At 49.5% G+C, this 15,176-nt stretch overlaps 1 protein-coding gene across 4 annotated transcripts in view; it reads left to right on the top strand.

Annotated features, from left to right (window-relative positions):
- TBC1D8 (TBC1 domain family member 8) overlaps nt 1–15,176 on the top strand; it is a 104,494-nt gene that overhangs the window by 75,548 nt on the left and 13,770 nt on the right. For 2 of the 4 annotated variants that reach the window (XM_032419614.1, XM_032419612.1), the window contains exons 7-15: nt 1,314–1,508; nt 2,924–3,100; nt 4,744–4,894; nt 7,398–7,612; nt 8,602–8,719; nt 11,017–11,302; nt 12,090–12,219; nt 12,306–12,404; nt 13,073–13,141. In XM_032419614.1, the coding sequence (XP_032275505.1) occupies nt 1,314–1,508; nt 2,924–3,100; nt 4,744–4,894; nt 7,398–7,612; nt 8,602–8,719; nt 11,017–11,302; nt 12,090–12,219; nt 12,306–12,404; nt 13,073–13,141 (1,440 nt within the window). Of the gene's footprint in view, nt 1–1,313; nt 1,509–2,920; nt 3,101–4,743; nt 4,895–7,397; nt 7,613–8,601; nt 8,720–11,016; nt 11,303–12,089; nt 12,220–12,305; nt 12,405–13,072; nt 13,142–15,176 lie in introns of all 4 variants that reach the window. The other 2 variants (XM_032419613.1, XM_032419611.1) reach the window with 1 other exon arrangement.

Genomic DNA, 15,176 nt, shown 5'->3' with positions numbered 1-15,176 from the left:
CCCCGGCCGGCGCTGCCCGAGCCCGCCTTTTGTCCTTGAGCCCATGGTGGCCGGGTCACCGGCTGGGGCAGGGCTGCTCACCCAGTGGGGCTTTGTCGGGTGCAGACGGGCCTCTGGGGAGAAGCACGGCCTGCGTTTGACCAGTCCCCATGTGCTTGTTGCTTTTTCTGTCGTTGCTCCAACAGCCTGAAATGTGCCTGGAAGTGACTGGTGAGAAGCAAGCACTCTCACCTCCCTGCCTAGCAGTTAAAGCTTTTCCAACAGCTCTTAGGAAGGATTCCACCCGTTGCACTCACAAAAAGGGGAAAGAAAAAAGGCAACCGACAAAAAGCATCACCTTTTGCCAATGTCAGATTGCATGACTTTTGTACCCTCCTGGGACTTGAGTGAAACATTTAAAAAATGTTTCCTTTAATATGGATCAGGTCCCTTCCCTTCGTGCTGTAAAATTCTGCAATCTGTCCCTGGAAATGCAGGGCAACCTGAGGCCACTTCCTGATCTGCCGTCCTCAGTCCTTTGGTTTCAGGGCATGTCTGTGGTGACCATACCCACCCCTCTGTTTCCCATCAGGACCTCCAAATTCTGAGCACTGTTCTTTGGGAAAACTCAGAATTTTTCATCCACGTGATCTCCCTCCATGTCATTTTCTAGATGTTTTCATTTTGCAAATATTCTTACTTAGGAGCGGAGCAAGGAATCCAAGAGTTGTCCTATGCACTTACTTGTCTTATTGTAACATATACGTAACATCACATTTCCCACTTCACCCACTTTTAAGTGTTATGGTTCAGTAGTGTTAAGTACATTCACAGTATCATCCTACCATCACCAGAACTTCCTCGTCTTCCCCAGCTGAAACTCTGTTCCCATTAAGCACTCACTCCCCATCCTCCCTCTCCAGCTCCGGGCAACCACCCCTCTATCTTCTGTCTCCTAATCGCACTACTCGAGGTCCCTCGTCTAAGTGGGATCATACAGTATTTGCCCATCTGTGGCTGGCTTATTTCACCGAGCATGATGTCCTCCAGGTTCATCCATGTTGTAGCACGTGTCAGAATTTCTCTCCTTTTCAAGGCCGAGTCCTATTCAGTTGTGTGGGTAGATCACATTTTGTTCCTCCGCTCACCTGTTGATGGGTACTAGAGTTACCGTGACTAGGCTGCCTTAGGTAATTTTTAACCTCTTTATCCATTCCTTAGGGCAGTTGTTTGGTTTTGCCTTCTTTCTGGTGGTATTTTCCTAAATAGGTAATTGAAATGCCTGCCCTCCGTTGTCTGTTGCTGGACCTTTTGTGTGTAACTTTTTGCAATAGGTGGTGAGCATTGAGAAGATGGAGGACACAAGTCTGCTCCCTAATCCCATCATCATCAGCATCAGGAGCAAGATGGCCTTCCAGTTCATCGAGCTAAAGGACAGAGATAACTTGGTGGAGAGCCTGCTCATGAGGCTGAAGCAGGTGCACGCCAAACACCCCGTGCATTATGACACCTCACAAGATGAAGACATGGTATGATGCTTAGAAACAGCGGGATCCTATAAAGTGAAGATCTCTTTTCTCACCCCTTCTAGGGCAGTGGTCTCTAAAGGGAGTGCGCATAACCACAATCCACTTGGAAATGAGAGAACTGTGTTAGAGATGATTGGGCCTGTGTATTAGACAGTGTATCACTTCTGATACTCGAGGGGTCCTGAGTGGGTGCTGCACAGGTTAGAGGGTGGCCCACACAGTGAGTGGTTTGAGGGGCTAACAGGGTACCCTGCTCACAGGTTAGAGGGGTTCATGGGGCACCACCCCACACCAGAGGTTAGGGGAACTGATGGGCACCCCTCCGTATGTTAGAGAGGTTGGTGGGGTACCCACACACATCAGAGGGATTGACAGGGCACCTCTCCCAGGCTAGAGGGTTTGATGGGTATCGACCTGCATGCAGGTTAGCGGACACCTTCCTCGTAGGTTGGAGGGGTCTGTGCTCCGCCCCCCCCCCCCCCGAGGTTGAGGGGATGTTATTTGGGGGCAGATGGAACTTGTTAAAAGAGAAGTTACATTGTCCTTAAGGCTGGACAGCTAGAAAACAGACCTGGATCTGCTGGGGACTCCTCTCCTGCTGTTTCATACCTGTCCCTCTCTTTTTTCACCTCTTTTTTTTTTTTTTTTTTTTAAGACTTTATTTATTTGACAGAAAGAGACATAGCGAGAGAGGGAACACAAGCAGGGGGAGTGTGAGAGGGAGAAGCAGGATCCCTGCTGAGCAGGGAACCTGATGCGGGACTCGATCCCAGGACCCTGGGATCATGACCTGAGCCGAAGGCAGACACTTAACGACTGAGCCACCCAGGCGCCCCTCTTCACCTCTTTTTACCAGTGCAGTGACAGGGAGGAAAGGATATAGTTTCTCAGTACCCGAGAGCTGTTTTCTGAAGATGGTCATCCTCAGTTCTGGAAGCATACAAGAACTGGTTCTTGTCTGCCCCCCTCTTGGCCCCATACCCTGTATGCTGTGAGCAGCCTTCCCAGGAAAGCACAGTGTGGACCACATTCTTTCCTGAGGATCAAATCCGTTGGGGCTAATGTTAGTCTGTTTCCCTTGAGTCCTACACAGGCATGTTTAAGTATGTTACCTTCGTGGCGTCTGGGTGGCTCAGTTCGTTAAGCACTGGGCTCTTGATCTCAGCTCAGGTCACAATCTCAGGGTCCTGGGATTGAGCCCCTCGTCGGGCTCCATGCTCACTGGGGAGTCTGCTTGAGGATTCTCTCTCTCCCTCTCCCCCTGCTCGCTCATGCTCACACACTCACTCTCTCTCAAATAAATAAATAAATTTAAAAAATACGTTACCTTCATGCCTCCAAAGGCAAAACAAAGACTCTCCCATAAGTAATCACTTTCTTCTAGCTACCTCCTTTTTTTTTTGTCTTTCCAGCAGACTTCACCTGTGTTTCATTCAACAAGCATGTGCAGTGACCACAAGTTTGGGGATCTTGAAATGGTGTCCTCTCAAAATAGCGAGGAAAGTGAAAAAGAAAAGAGCCCGCAGCTCCACCCCGAGGCCCTGATCTCTGTGTTCCAGCAGGCGGGCAGCCAGAGCCCCGACTCACGAATGGTGGGTGGCCTGGCTCTGCCTTTGCCGGACCCCGGCAGAGCCGGCATGGGTGGGGGTTCCCAGCTGTCGGGCCTGCTGCGGGCCGTGCACCTGCTGGCGCCAGCCTCGCGGGCCTCGGGACAGCAGGTGTGGTGCAGGCTGCTGGCCGCCCCAGCAGCTAGCACCCCTCCCTCTCCCTCCTGGGCAGTCGTGGGAGGGCCCAGCCGATGCCAGCTGCCTGGGCACGACCGGGTGCATGGAGGATGTGATCAGATGACTGAGGCCGTCGGCTTTCCCTACCTGCCCCTTCAGTGGCTCTTGGACACAGCTCTCGGCCATGTGACCTGGAGAGCATCAGTGCTGTCCTTTGTGGGTTCTTGCAGGTGCAGAACAAGTGTTTCCCTTCTTACCCAGGGCTGTCTGTGTGGGCTCCTTTTACAGTATTGCTTGGTTCTCTCCTGGAACAAAAGGTCTCCTGTGCTGTAGTTTTACCGGACAAAAGATATTTCTGTTACATCTACTTATCCTTGTCCTCTTTATAGGGAGAATCCGAGGGAAATGTCATGCACAGTGGGGTAAAGAGGCTAGAAATTGTACTCTGGAAAGACGCTGCGGCTGGAGGGAGGCTGCATTGGGACCACGTGTGCCGGGGCTGTCTGGGGACGTTACCACCCCAAGCTGTGCCTTGTCACCTAGTTGGCTACTATAATCGTTAGCTTTATTCATTCAAAATGGAGCCTTCTGATAATGCTTTACACAGAGCAGCTCAGTGAACTCCTGACTAAACCTGTAAGAATACTGAATATATATGGAAGCTTCTCCCCTTACTGGAAAATGCAGATAATGAAAAGCATATTAAACATGTCGCTTAATGGGACGCCTGGGTGGCTCATTCGGTTAAGCGTCTGCCTTCGGCTCAGGTCATGGTCCCAGGGTCCTGGGATCGGGTCCCGTATCGGGCTCCCTGCTGAGAGGGGAGCCTTCTTCTCCCTCTGCCTGCCCCTCCTCCTGCTTGTGCACGTGCTCTCTGATAAGTAAATAAAATCTTAATAAAAAAACAAAACATGTTGCTTAAAAGGTACTAACAACTCCTGTCATCTAGGGATAATTTTAAAGAATTTTTAGTTGCCTAGAGAAATGGTATCTGTCTTGTGTCTGATAATGAGAACAGTGTGATTTTTTTCAGGCTCCAGTTTTTCCTCTGGCTGTCCCGGAGCTCAGGGCAAATTATGAGGTTCCCCCCCCCCCCCCCCGCCCTTGTTCGCCCTCTGAGCTGACCCGTGTTTCGACAGCTGGCTTGGTGTTAACATCCTGAGACGCTTCCCCTGACGTCCCCCACTCCCACCCCCCCCTCCCTCCCAGCTGCTTTGGACTTGACTGGCTAAACATACTTTTACTATCAACTTTGCAAGGAAATGGCATTTTATTTGCGTAAACTCTCCTGCTGGGTTCTGAACTCCAGAAGGGCTGTTACTTGGTGTTGTTACTCATCTTTACATCCTCTGTGCCTGTGAGTGTTTCAAAAATATTTGCTGAACCAGTTGCCCATCACTGTTGGTCCCTCTGTTAACAGAGGCAGTCTCCCTCTGCGGTGGGTTGCAGATGGGCTGTGGTGGAAGGCATGGAAGGGCTTCTTTGTACATTAACAGCATTTCCATCTCCAGTCCAGGGAGCAGATAAAAATAAGCCTGTGGAATGACCACTTTGTGGAATATGGCAGAACCGTGTGTATGTTCCGCACAGAGAAGATCCGGAAGCTTGTAGCCATGGGGATCCCCGAATCTTTACGTGGCAGACTCTGGCTGCTTTTCTCAGGTACGTGTTTCTGGTATTTTTAGGCAAACTTATTTCTGGAGCGGACACAGGAACAGAGGCCCAGATCTGAACAGCGCGTATGTGCAGACAGGTCCTCTGTCTCTGGATTCTTCCTGCATCGTTGCCAGCCGAGAACTTCGGCACCCTTACTGTGTTAGCTGTAGGACCTTGGTCTGGTTGCCCGAGACCTTGGGCTGCGGTGTCCTCCTTGGCCAATGTGAGGCCTGACTGAAGGCCTCTCCTCTCCTTTAAAAATAACTTGGAGTGTGTATGTAGTCTTGAGAACTCTGTTAAAGAACCCCCTAGAAGTGCAGTGTCTTTCTAGGACATACATTTGAACTAGACTAAACAAACAAACCCTCTGTACCTTGTTCACTTGCAGAGGCGTTGAACTAAATCCCCCAGCGTACTTTCCGTTGGTCCCTCCTTTGTGGAAGATGCACGGCATCCCCAGGAGGCACCATTGCAGAGATTTCTGCCCCACTTCCTCCTCCCACACCACTTGAGCCATTCAGCGATGACCTTGTCTGGCCTCAGGCCCCAGGACTTTCCCTCTGTTGCTGTTTGGTGATGTCTGGGAATCCCTCATCAGGATGCTCTCCAGTGGGTGGGCAGAGATGAGGACTGACTTCTCTAGAGACGTGTTGAGCAATGTCTCTGCATTGAGGGTGGCCGTTTTGTCTGGCTCAGTAGGAGAAGGGGGGCCTTGCGAGCAGGAAGGGAAGGCCACTGTCCAGTGGGGTGGCTTTGCTACTCCTGTCAGGGTGCAGCTGGAGGCCTGGGAGGGGGTCCCCCCGTCCGCGGTGGCCCTGTGGGCTCAGGTCAGCACGAGCCTCCTGGAGGCCAGGCCTGGGTACCTGTCTTCTCCCTGCACCCTTCTTTTTTTTTTTAAAGATTTTATTTATTTACTTGACAGAGACAGCGAGAGAGAGAGAGCACAAGCAGGGGGAGTGGGAGAGGGAGAAGCAGGCTTCCCACCAAGCAGGGAGCCCGATGTAGGGCTCGATCCCAGGACCCCAGGATCATGACCTGAGCTGAAGGCAGACGCTTAACCGACTGAGCCACCCAGGCGCTCCTCCCTGCACCCTTCTTATGTTCCTCCCTCGTGTGGCTTCATGCCAGACCTTCACCCCAGTGATCCCTCTTCCCTCTTCTCAGTCCCTCCTCCGAATAGCCAAGCCCATCCCCTCTCTGGCCCAGGGTGTCCAGGTGCATGTTTCCTGTTTTCCGACATACTTGCTGGCCTCTGCTTAGTTGGGATTCATTGATGGGTTTATCACTGCTCACCTTGTTTCACATGCGGAGTCCCTTTTGGCTGGTTTCTTCAGCAAGACAGGCCTTTTTGAAATCAAAAATGTCTTCTGTATTTTTGTATTTAATGGAAACAATGTCTACTCAGGGTTGAAAGGAAAATAGGGAGGAACGAGCAAAGAAAGTCACATGAGTCACCTTAACCATCTAACAGTTGACATCTGTTAATGCCACTGGGTGTATAGTCTACCCCTTTAATGGACATACACAGACATCATATTAAAAAAAAAAAAGCTAGCTCCTAAAGGGCTGTCTTTCCTTCGAAGTGACAGTGCTGACAGAAAGGTTGCTGTGGGATTTAGGCTGTCGCGTGTTGAGGGGCAGCTGTTAGTATTAAGCCTTGAGGACAAGGGAATGTCGTAGTGATTGTTTATGGGATGGGATGGGGAATCACAGTTAGCAGAAGGCTGAGTTGAGGAGGGCAGTTTACTAAAGCCAATCAGAATTTAAAGACCTAGGCTGGTGATTAAAGGCGGAACTAGGCCCTTTCTGCTTGCCCTGCTCTCCTGGGATCTCCAGGAGACCTCCAGACATGGGTCTGGCCTCCGTCCTGGAGCCCCGCCCACCACCAGCACCCCTGCGGGATCACTGGCTGGAACCACAGGTGCCCTGGTGCTGGCTGACGAGGGCATGGGATCCTCACCCCTGGTGTCCCTTGCTTGTCAGAGGCCTGGGGGGCACCTCGGGGGTGGGTGGACTGTGCTTGGCTGCCCCGCCTATCATGATCCCAGCCTCAGAGTTTCTTGTTGGCAGCTTGTTGGCTCCTTGATAATTGTTTGATTACTAAACATAAATGCACCTTCTCATGTGTTTCCCACATACGTACTCAGTAATTTTATGTTAATATATGAAAATTGTGTGTACGTCTGTATGTGTAGATACACACATATATCCACTGTCCCTGTTACTAGAGAATACAACTTACAAAAAGCATATTAATACAACTGTTTCTAGTATGAGCTGTTTCCTTTCTCTCTCTAAGGTTATTCTTAGAAAAGCTATGTTGTTTCATTTTTTCTTTTTTGTTTTTGGCAGAAATGAAGTCCTTTCGGTCTGTGTGTGGTCTCAAAATATTTTCTGTCCCTCCAGTAACGAGACCACACTGAGGTCTTCCGGCAGGACAAGCCCCCTCCCCATGTTGACTCTGTCCCGGTAATCCGCCCCCTTGAAAACATTACTTTTAAATCGTCAGATGCTGTAACCGATCTCGCCTCGCATCCGGGTTACTATGGTAATCTGGTGGAGGAGTCCATGGGAAAATATTGCCTGGTGACCGAGGAGATAGAACGGGACCTGCACCGTTCCTTACCGGAGCATCCCGCCTTCCAGAATGAAACGGGAATTGCTGCTTTGAGGAGAGTCCTGACAGCCTATGCCCACCGGAATCCCAAAATTGGGTACTGCCAGGTGAGGTGTGCAGTGGAGGAGCAGAAATCTTTGAGTCTGTGTCTTGTGTTGGTCACCCAGGCTTCGGGTTCTGTTGTTCTCGACTGGTAGCGAAGACTGTCCTGTGAAGGCTCTGTGCTTTGTCTCTTCCCTTAAAGAATGTATCGAATAAGGCCAAAGGAATCATCTTCGTATAGTCAAACAGGCTGATTACTTGAGATTAGAAACTGTGGTGCCCGAAAAGAGCAGTGCACATGATGAGTCACTGTCCACGGCAGGACAGATTGTCTTTACCGCCCCTCCAGGCCTCCGCTGTAGGACGGCACTGATAACGCTTCTGTGGAGCTTTATCTTTCTAGATCTCTACAGAAGTTACAGGGATTATTTTTTAAATATCAGTGCTATTTGGGGAGGAAAAAGATGTTTGGGGCCGATCCTTTTCCTTCAGGAAGCACAAGTGGAGGTAAGACGCCCTCTGAACAGTTGTTGAGTTTACTCGGAAAGTTTATTCAGGGATGTGGTAAACAAGCACAAAATAGAACCCAGTAAAATAAAACAGCACTGCCCCCACCCCACCACTAGACTGGGTTAGCGAAGTCTCTGATACCTGAAAATAGACGAGTTTAAACTTTGTTTTCCTGTGAAAAGCAAAATCAACACGTGAATGTTTGTGTGTGTGTGTGTGTGTGTGTGTGTGTGTGTTAGAACATACACACAGAATAGCTGGATTTGACCTGAGCCTAAGGCGTGCACCACAGCTGACCCCAGCATTCCTAGATGGGGACAGTGACGGAATGGTGGCTGGTGGCTCAGCCTGGGGTGTCTTGTGGGGACCATGTTGATAAACACGGTCATTCCACTTGACAAGTGTCAGTGTGGTTGGGCTAGACTGGGTCTCTCATTGACAGTCTTGACTTCTGTGGACCCTTTGGGCTTGTGTGATTTTTAATGTCTGTGTGGCACGACGTGGTCTGACATGAAGCGTCCCCTCCTCTGTGAACCCTGAGCAGTCCATGAACATCCTGACCTCCGTTTTGCTGCTGTACGCCAAGGAGGAGGAGGCCTTCTGGTTGCTCGTCGCCGTGTGTGAGCGGATGCTGCCCGACTACTTCAACCACCGAGTCATTGGTAAACTGCCTCCTTCCTCCTCCTCTTCCTCTTCTGTGCTTGGGGAGCAGGGACAGAGCCTGGGCAAAGACATTTGTCATCAGTCCTTGTTCAGAAATCCCCTGTGCCGCTCAGCTGGTCTCTGTACAAACACTGTTTGGCTCTTGAATGTGTAGAACCAACTGGCGTAATCTCTGCACCGTTCTGGCAAAAGGGTGGACTGAGGTTACCTGAAAAGAAAAATGTTTAGGTTCGATAAACAAGTTGAAAAGTGAAAACCAGAGAGGTTTTTTGCTGATACTGCGGCCTGGAAAGGGAGGGTGGTGTTGCCCTCAGTACCCAAGGAGCTCCTGCAGACAGATGTCCCCTTTCCCTTGTGGAGACTCTTGAGGCTGGACCTGAAGGGCAGATTTGGGACATCCCCTGCTCCCTGCCCCGGCCTTGGATACACTGATAAGTGAGAAGGCCCATTGTTGCTGGCCCCGGCTCTGGGCAGACCTGTGACCCCACAGCACTCAGGCACCCACCTGGTGCCTTCCTTTTCTGTGGCGGATTGGCATTTGCATTATCCCTGTGGTCCAGCCCCTCCTAGTGGACAAAATGACAGAAACATTGCTTCGGCTTGCTGATACTCTCCCGTACCTTTTCTGGAGATGGCCTAAAATTCGGGCGGCAGCGGTGGGAACAGAAACTAAAGAACCAATCTGAGAAAGAATTTGGCAAAAGACTGGAGTAGGGGCAGGGCAGGAAGAAGACGCTCCCGAAGAAGACTGGTGTCAAGAACCGAGGGAATGTGAGGACCCCTGGGAGTTGGGGGGGTGGCTGGGAAGGGTGTGGCGGTGTGCTCTAGACTGTCTTCCCTGGCTCCCTCCAGGTGCCTGAGTGACGGGCTTCCTTCCCTTTCCACTTATGCTGTGGGAGGCAGTCTAAGCTTGCACACAGTAGCACGGACTCCTCAGAGTGTCAGGGTCACCGGGAGGCAAGCTGCCAAAGCCGCCATCGGTTGATGGTGCTCCTACGGGACAGTGTCTACTCCTCAGTGACCAGCAGCGCCCCCTAGGTAATGTGTACAGCGCTGTGAGCACTGCCCCAATACAGGCTGGAGCATTTCCATAACCCCCCACTTCCCTTCTGCCCCTTCCCTGCCACAGGCAACACTCGGTCCTGGGGTCTGTCACCACGGGTTAGTTGGGCCCAAGTTCTTGAACTTGGTCTCAGTGTAACCATGGAGAACACACTCTTCTGGGTCTCTTTTCCTACGCACGACACGGGGTTGCTGAGGCATTAGTACTCTGCTCCTTCTTCTGGCTGAGTCACACCGCACACTCAGACCGTGATTCGTTTAGAGGTCTGCGTGGTTTCCAATCTTTTATTGTAAGTGAAGTTGAGATACACATTCATGTGTAAGTAAGTAAGTGACTCAGGATTGTCCGTTTTCTTGAGTGTTTACCTAGGAGTAGAATTGCTAGGTCATAGGTTAGATGGATTTTTAACTAAGAAACTGTTGGTTTTTCAAAGCGGATACACTGCGGTCACAGATCTCCTACCAGCAGTGTGTGAGTTCTGGTTGCTCCACATCCCTGTTGGCCTTCAGAGTTGTCTTTTTAAGTTTTGCCATTCTAGCGGGGAAGAAGGGATCTATCATGGAGGTTTTACTTTGCATTTCTTTGATGAATGATGTTGAACATATTTTTCTGTGCTTCCTGGCCATTTGTTTATTGTCTCTTTTGAAGTGTCTGCTCACATCTTTTGCCTATTTAAGAAAAAATGAGTTATTGACCACTAAGTTGCAAGAGTTTTATTTTGAACACAAGACCCTTGTCAGGTATATGTATTATAAATATTTTCTTAGTGTGAAGTTTGCATTCCTATTTTTATTAATGTTTTTTGAGGAATACCAGTCTTTTATTTTCATGAAGTCCAATTTATAATTTTTTTCTGTGGCTAGTGCTTTTTGTGTCCTAAGAAATGATGCCTTTTTCCTATATTTTTCTTCAGAAGCTTTATAGTATTAGCTTTTATATTGAGGTCTGTGACACATGTCAAATGTATTTTCTTGTATCCTGTGAAGTAGGACTTGAGGTCCCCCTCTGCTCCCACACAGGTGTGCACTTGATTGAGCATTATTTTTTGAAAAGACTATCCTTTCCCCACTGAATTACTCTAGTCAGTGTCAAAAACCAGTTAAGTACGAGTCCTTTTCTGGACTCAAATTCTGTTTCATTGTTCTGCTCATCTCAGGGTAGTTTCAATTTCAGGCTAACTTTAGAAAGTGTGACTCCTTCCCCAACCAAGTCTCCGTGGCCTGCCTTTTTCAGGGGCCCAGGTGGACCAGTCGGTCTTTGAGGAGCTCATCAAGGAGCACCTCCCCGAGCTGGCGGAGCACATGAACGACCTCTCAGCCCTCGCGTCCATCTCTCTCTCCTGGTTCCTGACTCTGTTCCTCAGCATTATGCCTCTGGAGAGTGCGGTGAGCGTTGTGGATTGCTTCTTCTACGATGGGATCAAAGCCATCTTCCAGCTGGGGCTGGCCGTGCTGGAAGCCAATGCGCAGGGCCTGTGCAGCAGCAAGGACGATGGCCAGGCCCTCATGGTCCTCAGCAGGTGGGCTCACGGGGTTGGGGTGGCGGGTTGAGGAGGGCTATCATGGGCTCTGCAAAATAGACCAGGTGGAAGCAGCAGCGGGTGCCCAGCAGGGCTGTCACTGTGGAATTTTTCCTTCCACTCTGCCACTTGTCACGCCGTGGTCCCCCCCCGCCAGAGCCAGCCAGTGAGGTGGCACTGTTGCCTGCATGTGGTGAAGAGCGCCATCTTCCCGGCTCCTCTCCAGCAAGTGAGAGAGGGTACAGGAGGAGAGTGGGCCATCTGCGCTTGTCTCTGGGGAGATACACACTCATAGTGGCCTGGAATGGGGCAGGCAGGCACTGGGAAATGGTGGTCTCAGGCAGCTAGCTGGAGGTTTTGGACATTTGATGTGTAGGGGCTTGGTGTGTTGCAGTGCAAGAAAAGTCCCACGGGGCCGAGGACTGGAATCTGGCTCTCTTGTAGCTGAGGGCAAGTTGAAAGACAGATGAAAGTTTCCCCTTCAGAATACTGTGGAAGCTTACAGTGGCACGTGTATGCACAGAACTTTGTGTTGACTTCACCAGAGTCCCAGGTCCCTGCAAACCTACCCATGGGGCCCAGATTAACAAGTCTGGCTTTAGGCATGTCTCCTTTCCTCTAAAGGAGCACAGTAGTTGTTATCTTGCCCTCCTCCCAGTGTTTGGAGACGAATGAGCTGTGTCTGAAAGTGCTCTGACATTTCCCCCGGCCCCTGCGAAGGTAGTGGGTGGGGTGCGGTTCGCAGGCGAAGGGAAACCAGTGCTTCAGCGATGGGTTGTGTGCTCAGGTTTCTAGATCACATTAAGAATGAGGACAGCCCTGGACCCCCCGTCGGCAGCCACCATGCCTTTTTCTCCGATGACCAGGAGCCCTACCCTGGGACTGACATTGCCGACCTGATCCGGGACTCCTATGAGGTAACTGGGCCTGGCCCCATCCCCACCCTCATCCTCTGGGAAACCTGGTCAGAGATGGATGTTGAGGGACATTCGTTTCTTTGCAGAAATTTGGAGACCAGTCTGTGGAGCAGATCGAGCACCTGCGCTGTAAGCACAGGATCAGGGTTCTCCAGGGCCACGAAGATACCACAAAGCAGAACGTAGTGAGTCATGGGTTGTCAAAATGGCAGTTGGGCGCTAACCTGGGCTCTGTTCCTGTGGGTCTCATAAGAATGCTAGCTTTTGGGGCACCTGGCTGGCATGTGACTCTTGAACCTTGGGGTCCCGAGTTTGAGCCCCACGTTGGGTGTAAAGATTACTAAAAGTAAAGAAACTTAAGAAAAAGAATGCCACCCCACCCCCCTGCATTGAATTAGGGTGACCTGGCATAGAAATGGGTTTGAGAGTCAGATTGTGAGCAATTTAAGCCCCGTGAGCCTCAGTTTCCCCAGTTGTAAAGGAGGATACTAATACCCAGCATCTGGGATTAAACGAGGTACGATATAGAAAATGCCTGGCGCAGAAGGCCTGCAGTGTTAGTTGTTCTTCAGGAGGAACTTCCTGCCCCAGCCTCGTCTTTGCTAGAGTTTGACTTCCATTAGCACTCACGCGTTTGTCCCCAGGCACTGATGTGTGAATTGGCAAGGCTGAGGGTAAACACCTTGAGAAAGTTACCATAACATGATCCTGGCATCAAAAAGGAACAGACTGCTCTGGTAGACGGGACTTGCGCCTGGTGTCCCCCACGAGCAAGAAGAGCCCCCCTGTTCCCTCTGATCCTCCCAGGTGCAGGCAGAGAATTCACTCCATTGCTGTTGGTTCTTTCCTCAAGCTCCGCGTTGTTATCCCGGAAGTCTCCATTCCTCCTGAAGACCTGGAAGAACTCTATGACTTATTCAAGGTAGGAAACTCTGGGAAGATGAGGGAGTGACAGGCCCCAGCCCACGTTGTCACCTGCCCCACCTGCCAGCTCCGTCTTCGTCTCGCCTGCCTACAGCTCACACGAGCGCTGTGCTCTGCAGAGGGCCTTCCTTCCGTGCTGGTAGCCCATTCCACACTGTTCTACATGGAGTTCCCAGGCCTCGGTGGATGGAACAGTGACCATTACTGACATTCCCACCTCCTATGCTTTGTGAGGACTCCTAACCCCCCCGTAATACATGTAGACATATTTTTATATTTGGCTGGTACATGTGCTACTTTATCTTCTATTTTCCCTCGGTACTGTTATTAACACTTTTCCATGTTGCCACATAGTCTTACTCATTTTAAAATAGCCTTATAATCTATCAGATTGGTAATAGTAAATAAACCATATTTCTAATATTTGGATATTTAGGTGGATTCTCAGGTCTTGCTACTTAAATCACCCAGCCAAGAAAATTTTCAGGTGCCCTGCTGGAAGCGTCCTTGCTTGAAAGAGTGGATAAAAGTGGGGCAGGGAGACAGGCACAGTGATCCACTCCTGATAGCCTGGCAGTGAGTCCCCACGCCTACGTGCAGCTACACCAGTGGTACAGTTTCTGTGGGATGGGGCCCTTCGAGATGCACAAACCAAACTGTAGCCTGTATTACTAAAGTGTGTTTGATTTTTCAAATTTCAGTTCCACTGATGATGCCTGAGAGTGCTCATTTCCTACACTCCACACTCACCCAGCGTTTATTATAGATCTTTTGCAATTTTGCTAGTCTTGTAGAAAATTGCATTTTATTTTAATTTAAATTTATCCATTAGCGAGGTTGAGTACCATACAGATAATTGTGTACTTCTTTGTATCACCTGCTTATATCCATGGTCTTTTTTTTTATATCGGTTTGTTTTTCTGTAGGATTCTGTGTAAACTGATTGCATCAGTCCTTGGCTTACTTATTATAACTGTTTTCTTGGCAGGATTCTGTGGGTCTTAAGCATCACGGGATGCACAGATACACAATGGACTTTAGTAGTGTGTCTTGGGTTTTTAGGAATGGAAATTTCATTAGACCGTTGTCTCACACTGAAAAGTTCTTGGGGTATTTTTCACAATTCTGCAAAGGCTATTCGAAGAACTTGGCTGGCAACAAGTATGACAGTAAAATTATAAATGGCATTTTGGTTTCCATCCAAGGATCTGTGCTTACATGTTACAGCCTCCATATTCGTTTCCACGCCACCAGGATGGGGGGAGCACACTGAAATTGTGCAGAAGCCCGCAGTCATTGGGAATTACTTCAGTGAGCCAAGACGTCCCAGGAGGTGACTTAGCGTGGGTGTAAGAGATGCGTCCTAAAGAGGCAAACCTCAGGGACAGGGCCAGTTTTGATTGCTCTGGTTGTCAGTGTATTTCCAAGACTTTGAATCACTTTTTTTTTACTTCTAGTTTTTTGAATTGTTAATATATTCATCTGGTTCAAAATTTATAAGAAAGTATGCAGCAAAAAGACTTGGTTCTGGGGCACCTGGGTGGCTTAGTTGGTTAAGCGTCTGCCTTCAGCCCAGATCATGATCCAAGGGTCCTAGGATCGAGTCCCACATCGGGGACTGCGGGGAGTCTGCTTCTCCCTCTCCCTCTGCCTCTCCCCCCTGCTCGTGCACTTGCTCTTTCATGCTCTCTCTCAAATAATAAAATCTTAAAAAAAAAAAAAAAGACTTGGTTCTACATTTGAGTCCCCACCCCTACGTTCCCTCCCCACAGGCAACCAGGGCAACTGGTTTCTTCTGTATTCTGTAGATCTGTCTAGCACTTTTTCATTTTCAGATGTGATTTGATGAGAAAATAGCAGAATAAAAATTAGGTCTCCTAGAATTAAAACTATGGCAGCTGAACTGCACATTGAAAAATGGTTAAAATGATAAGTTTTGTTAGGTATTGTGTGCTACAATAAAAAAAAAGATCCTAGAGAAAGAGGTCAAAATTACATATTCTTGTGGGCAAGAAGTGTAAGATAACAAGGGA

Source organism: Phoca vitulina, unplaced genomic scaffold (assembly GCF_004348235.1).
Source record: "Phoca vitulina isolate PV1807 unplaced genomic scaffold, GSC_HSeal_1.0 scaffold22, whole genome shotgun sequence".
Taxonomy (NCBI): domain Eukaryota; kingdom Metazoa; phylum Chordata; class Mammalia; order Carnivora; family Phocidae; genus Phoca; species Phoca vitulina.
This window is presented reverse-complemented; position numbering and strand designations above follow the sequence as displayed.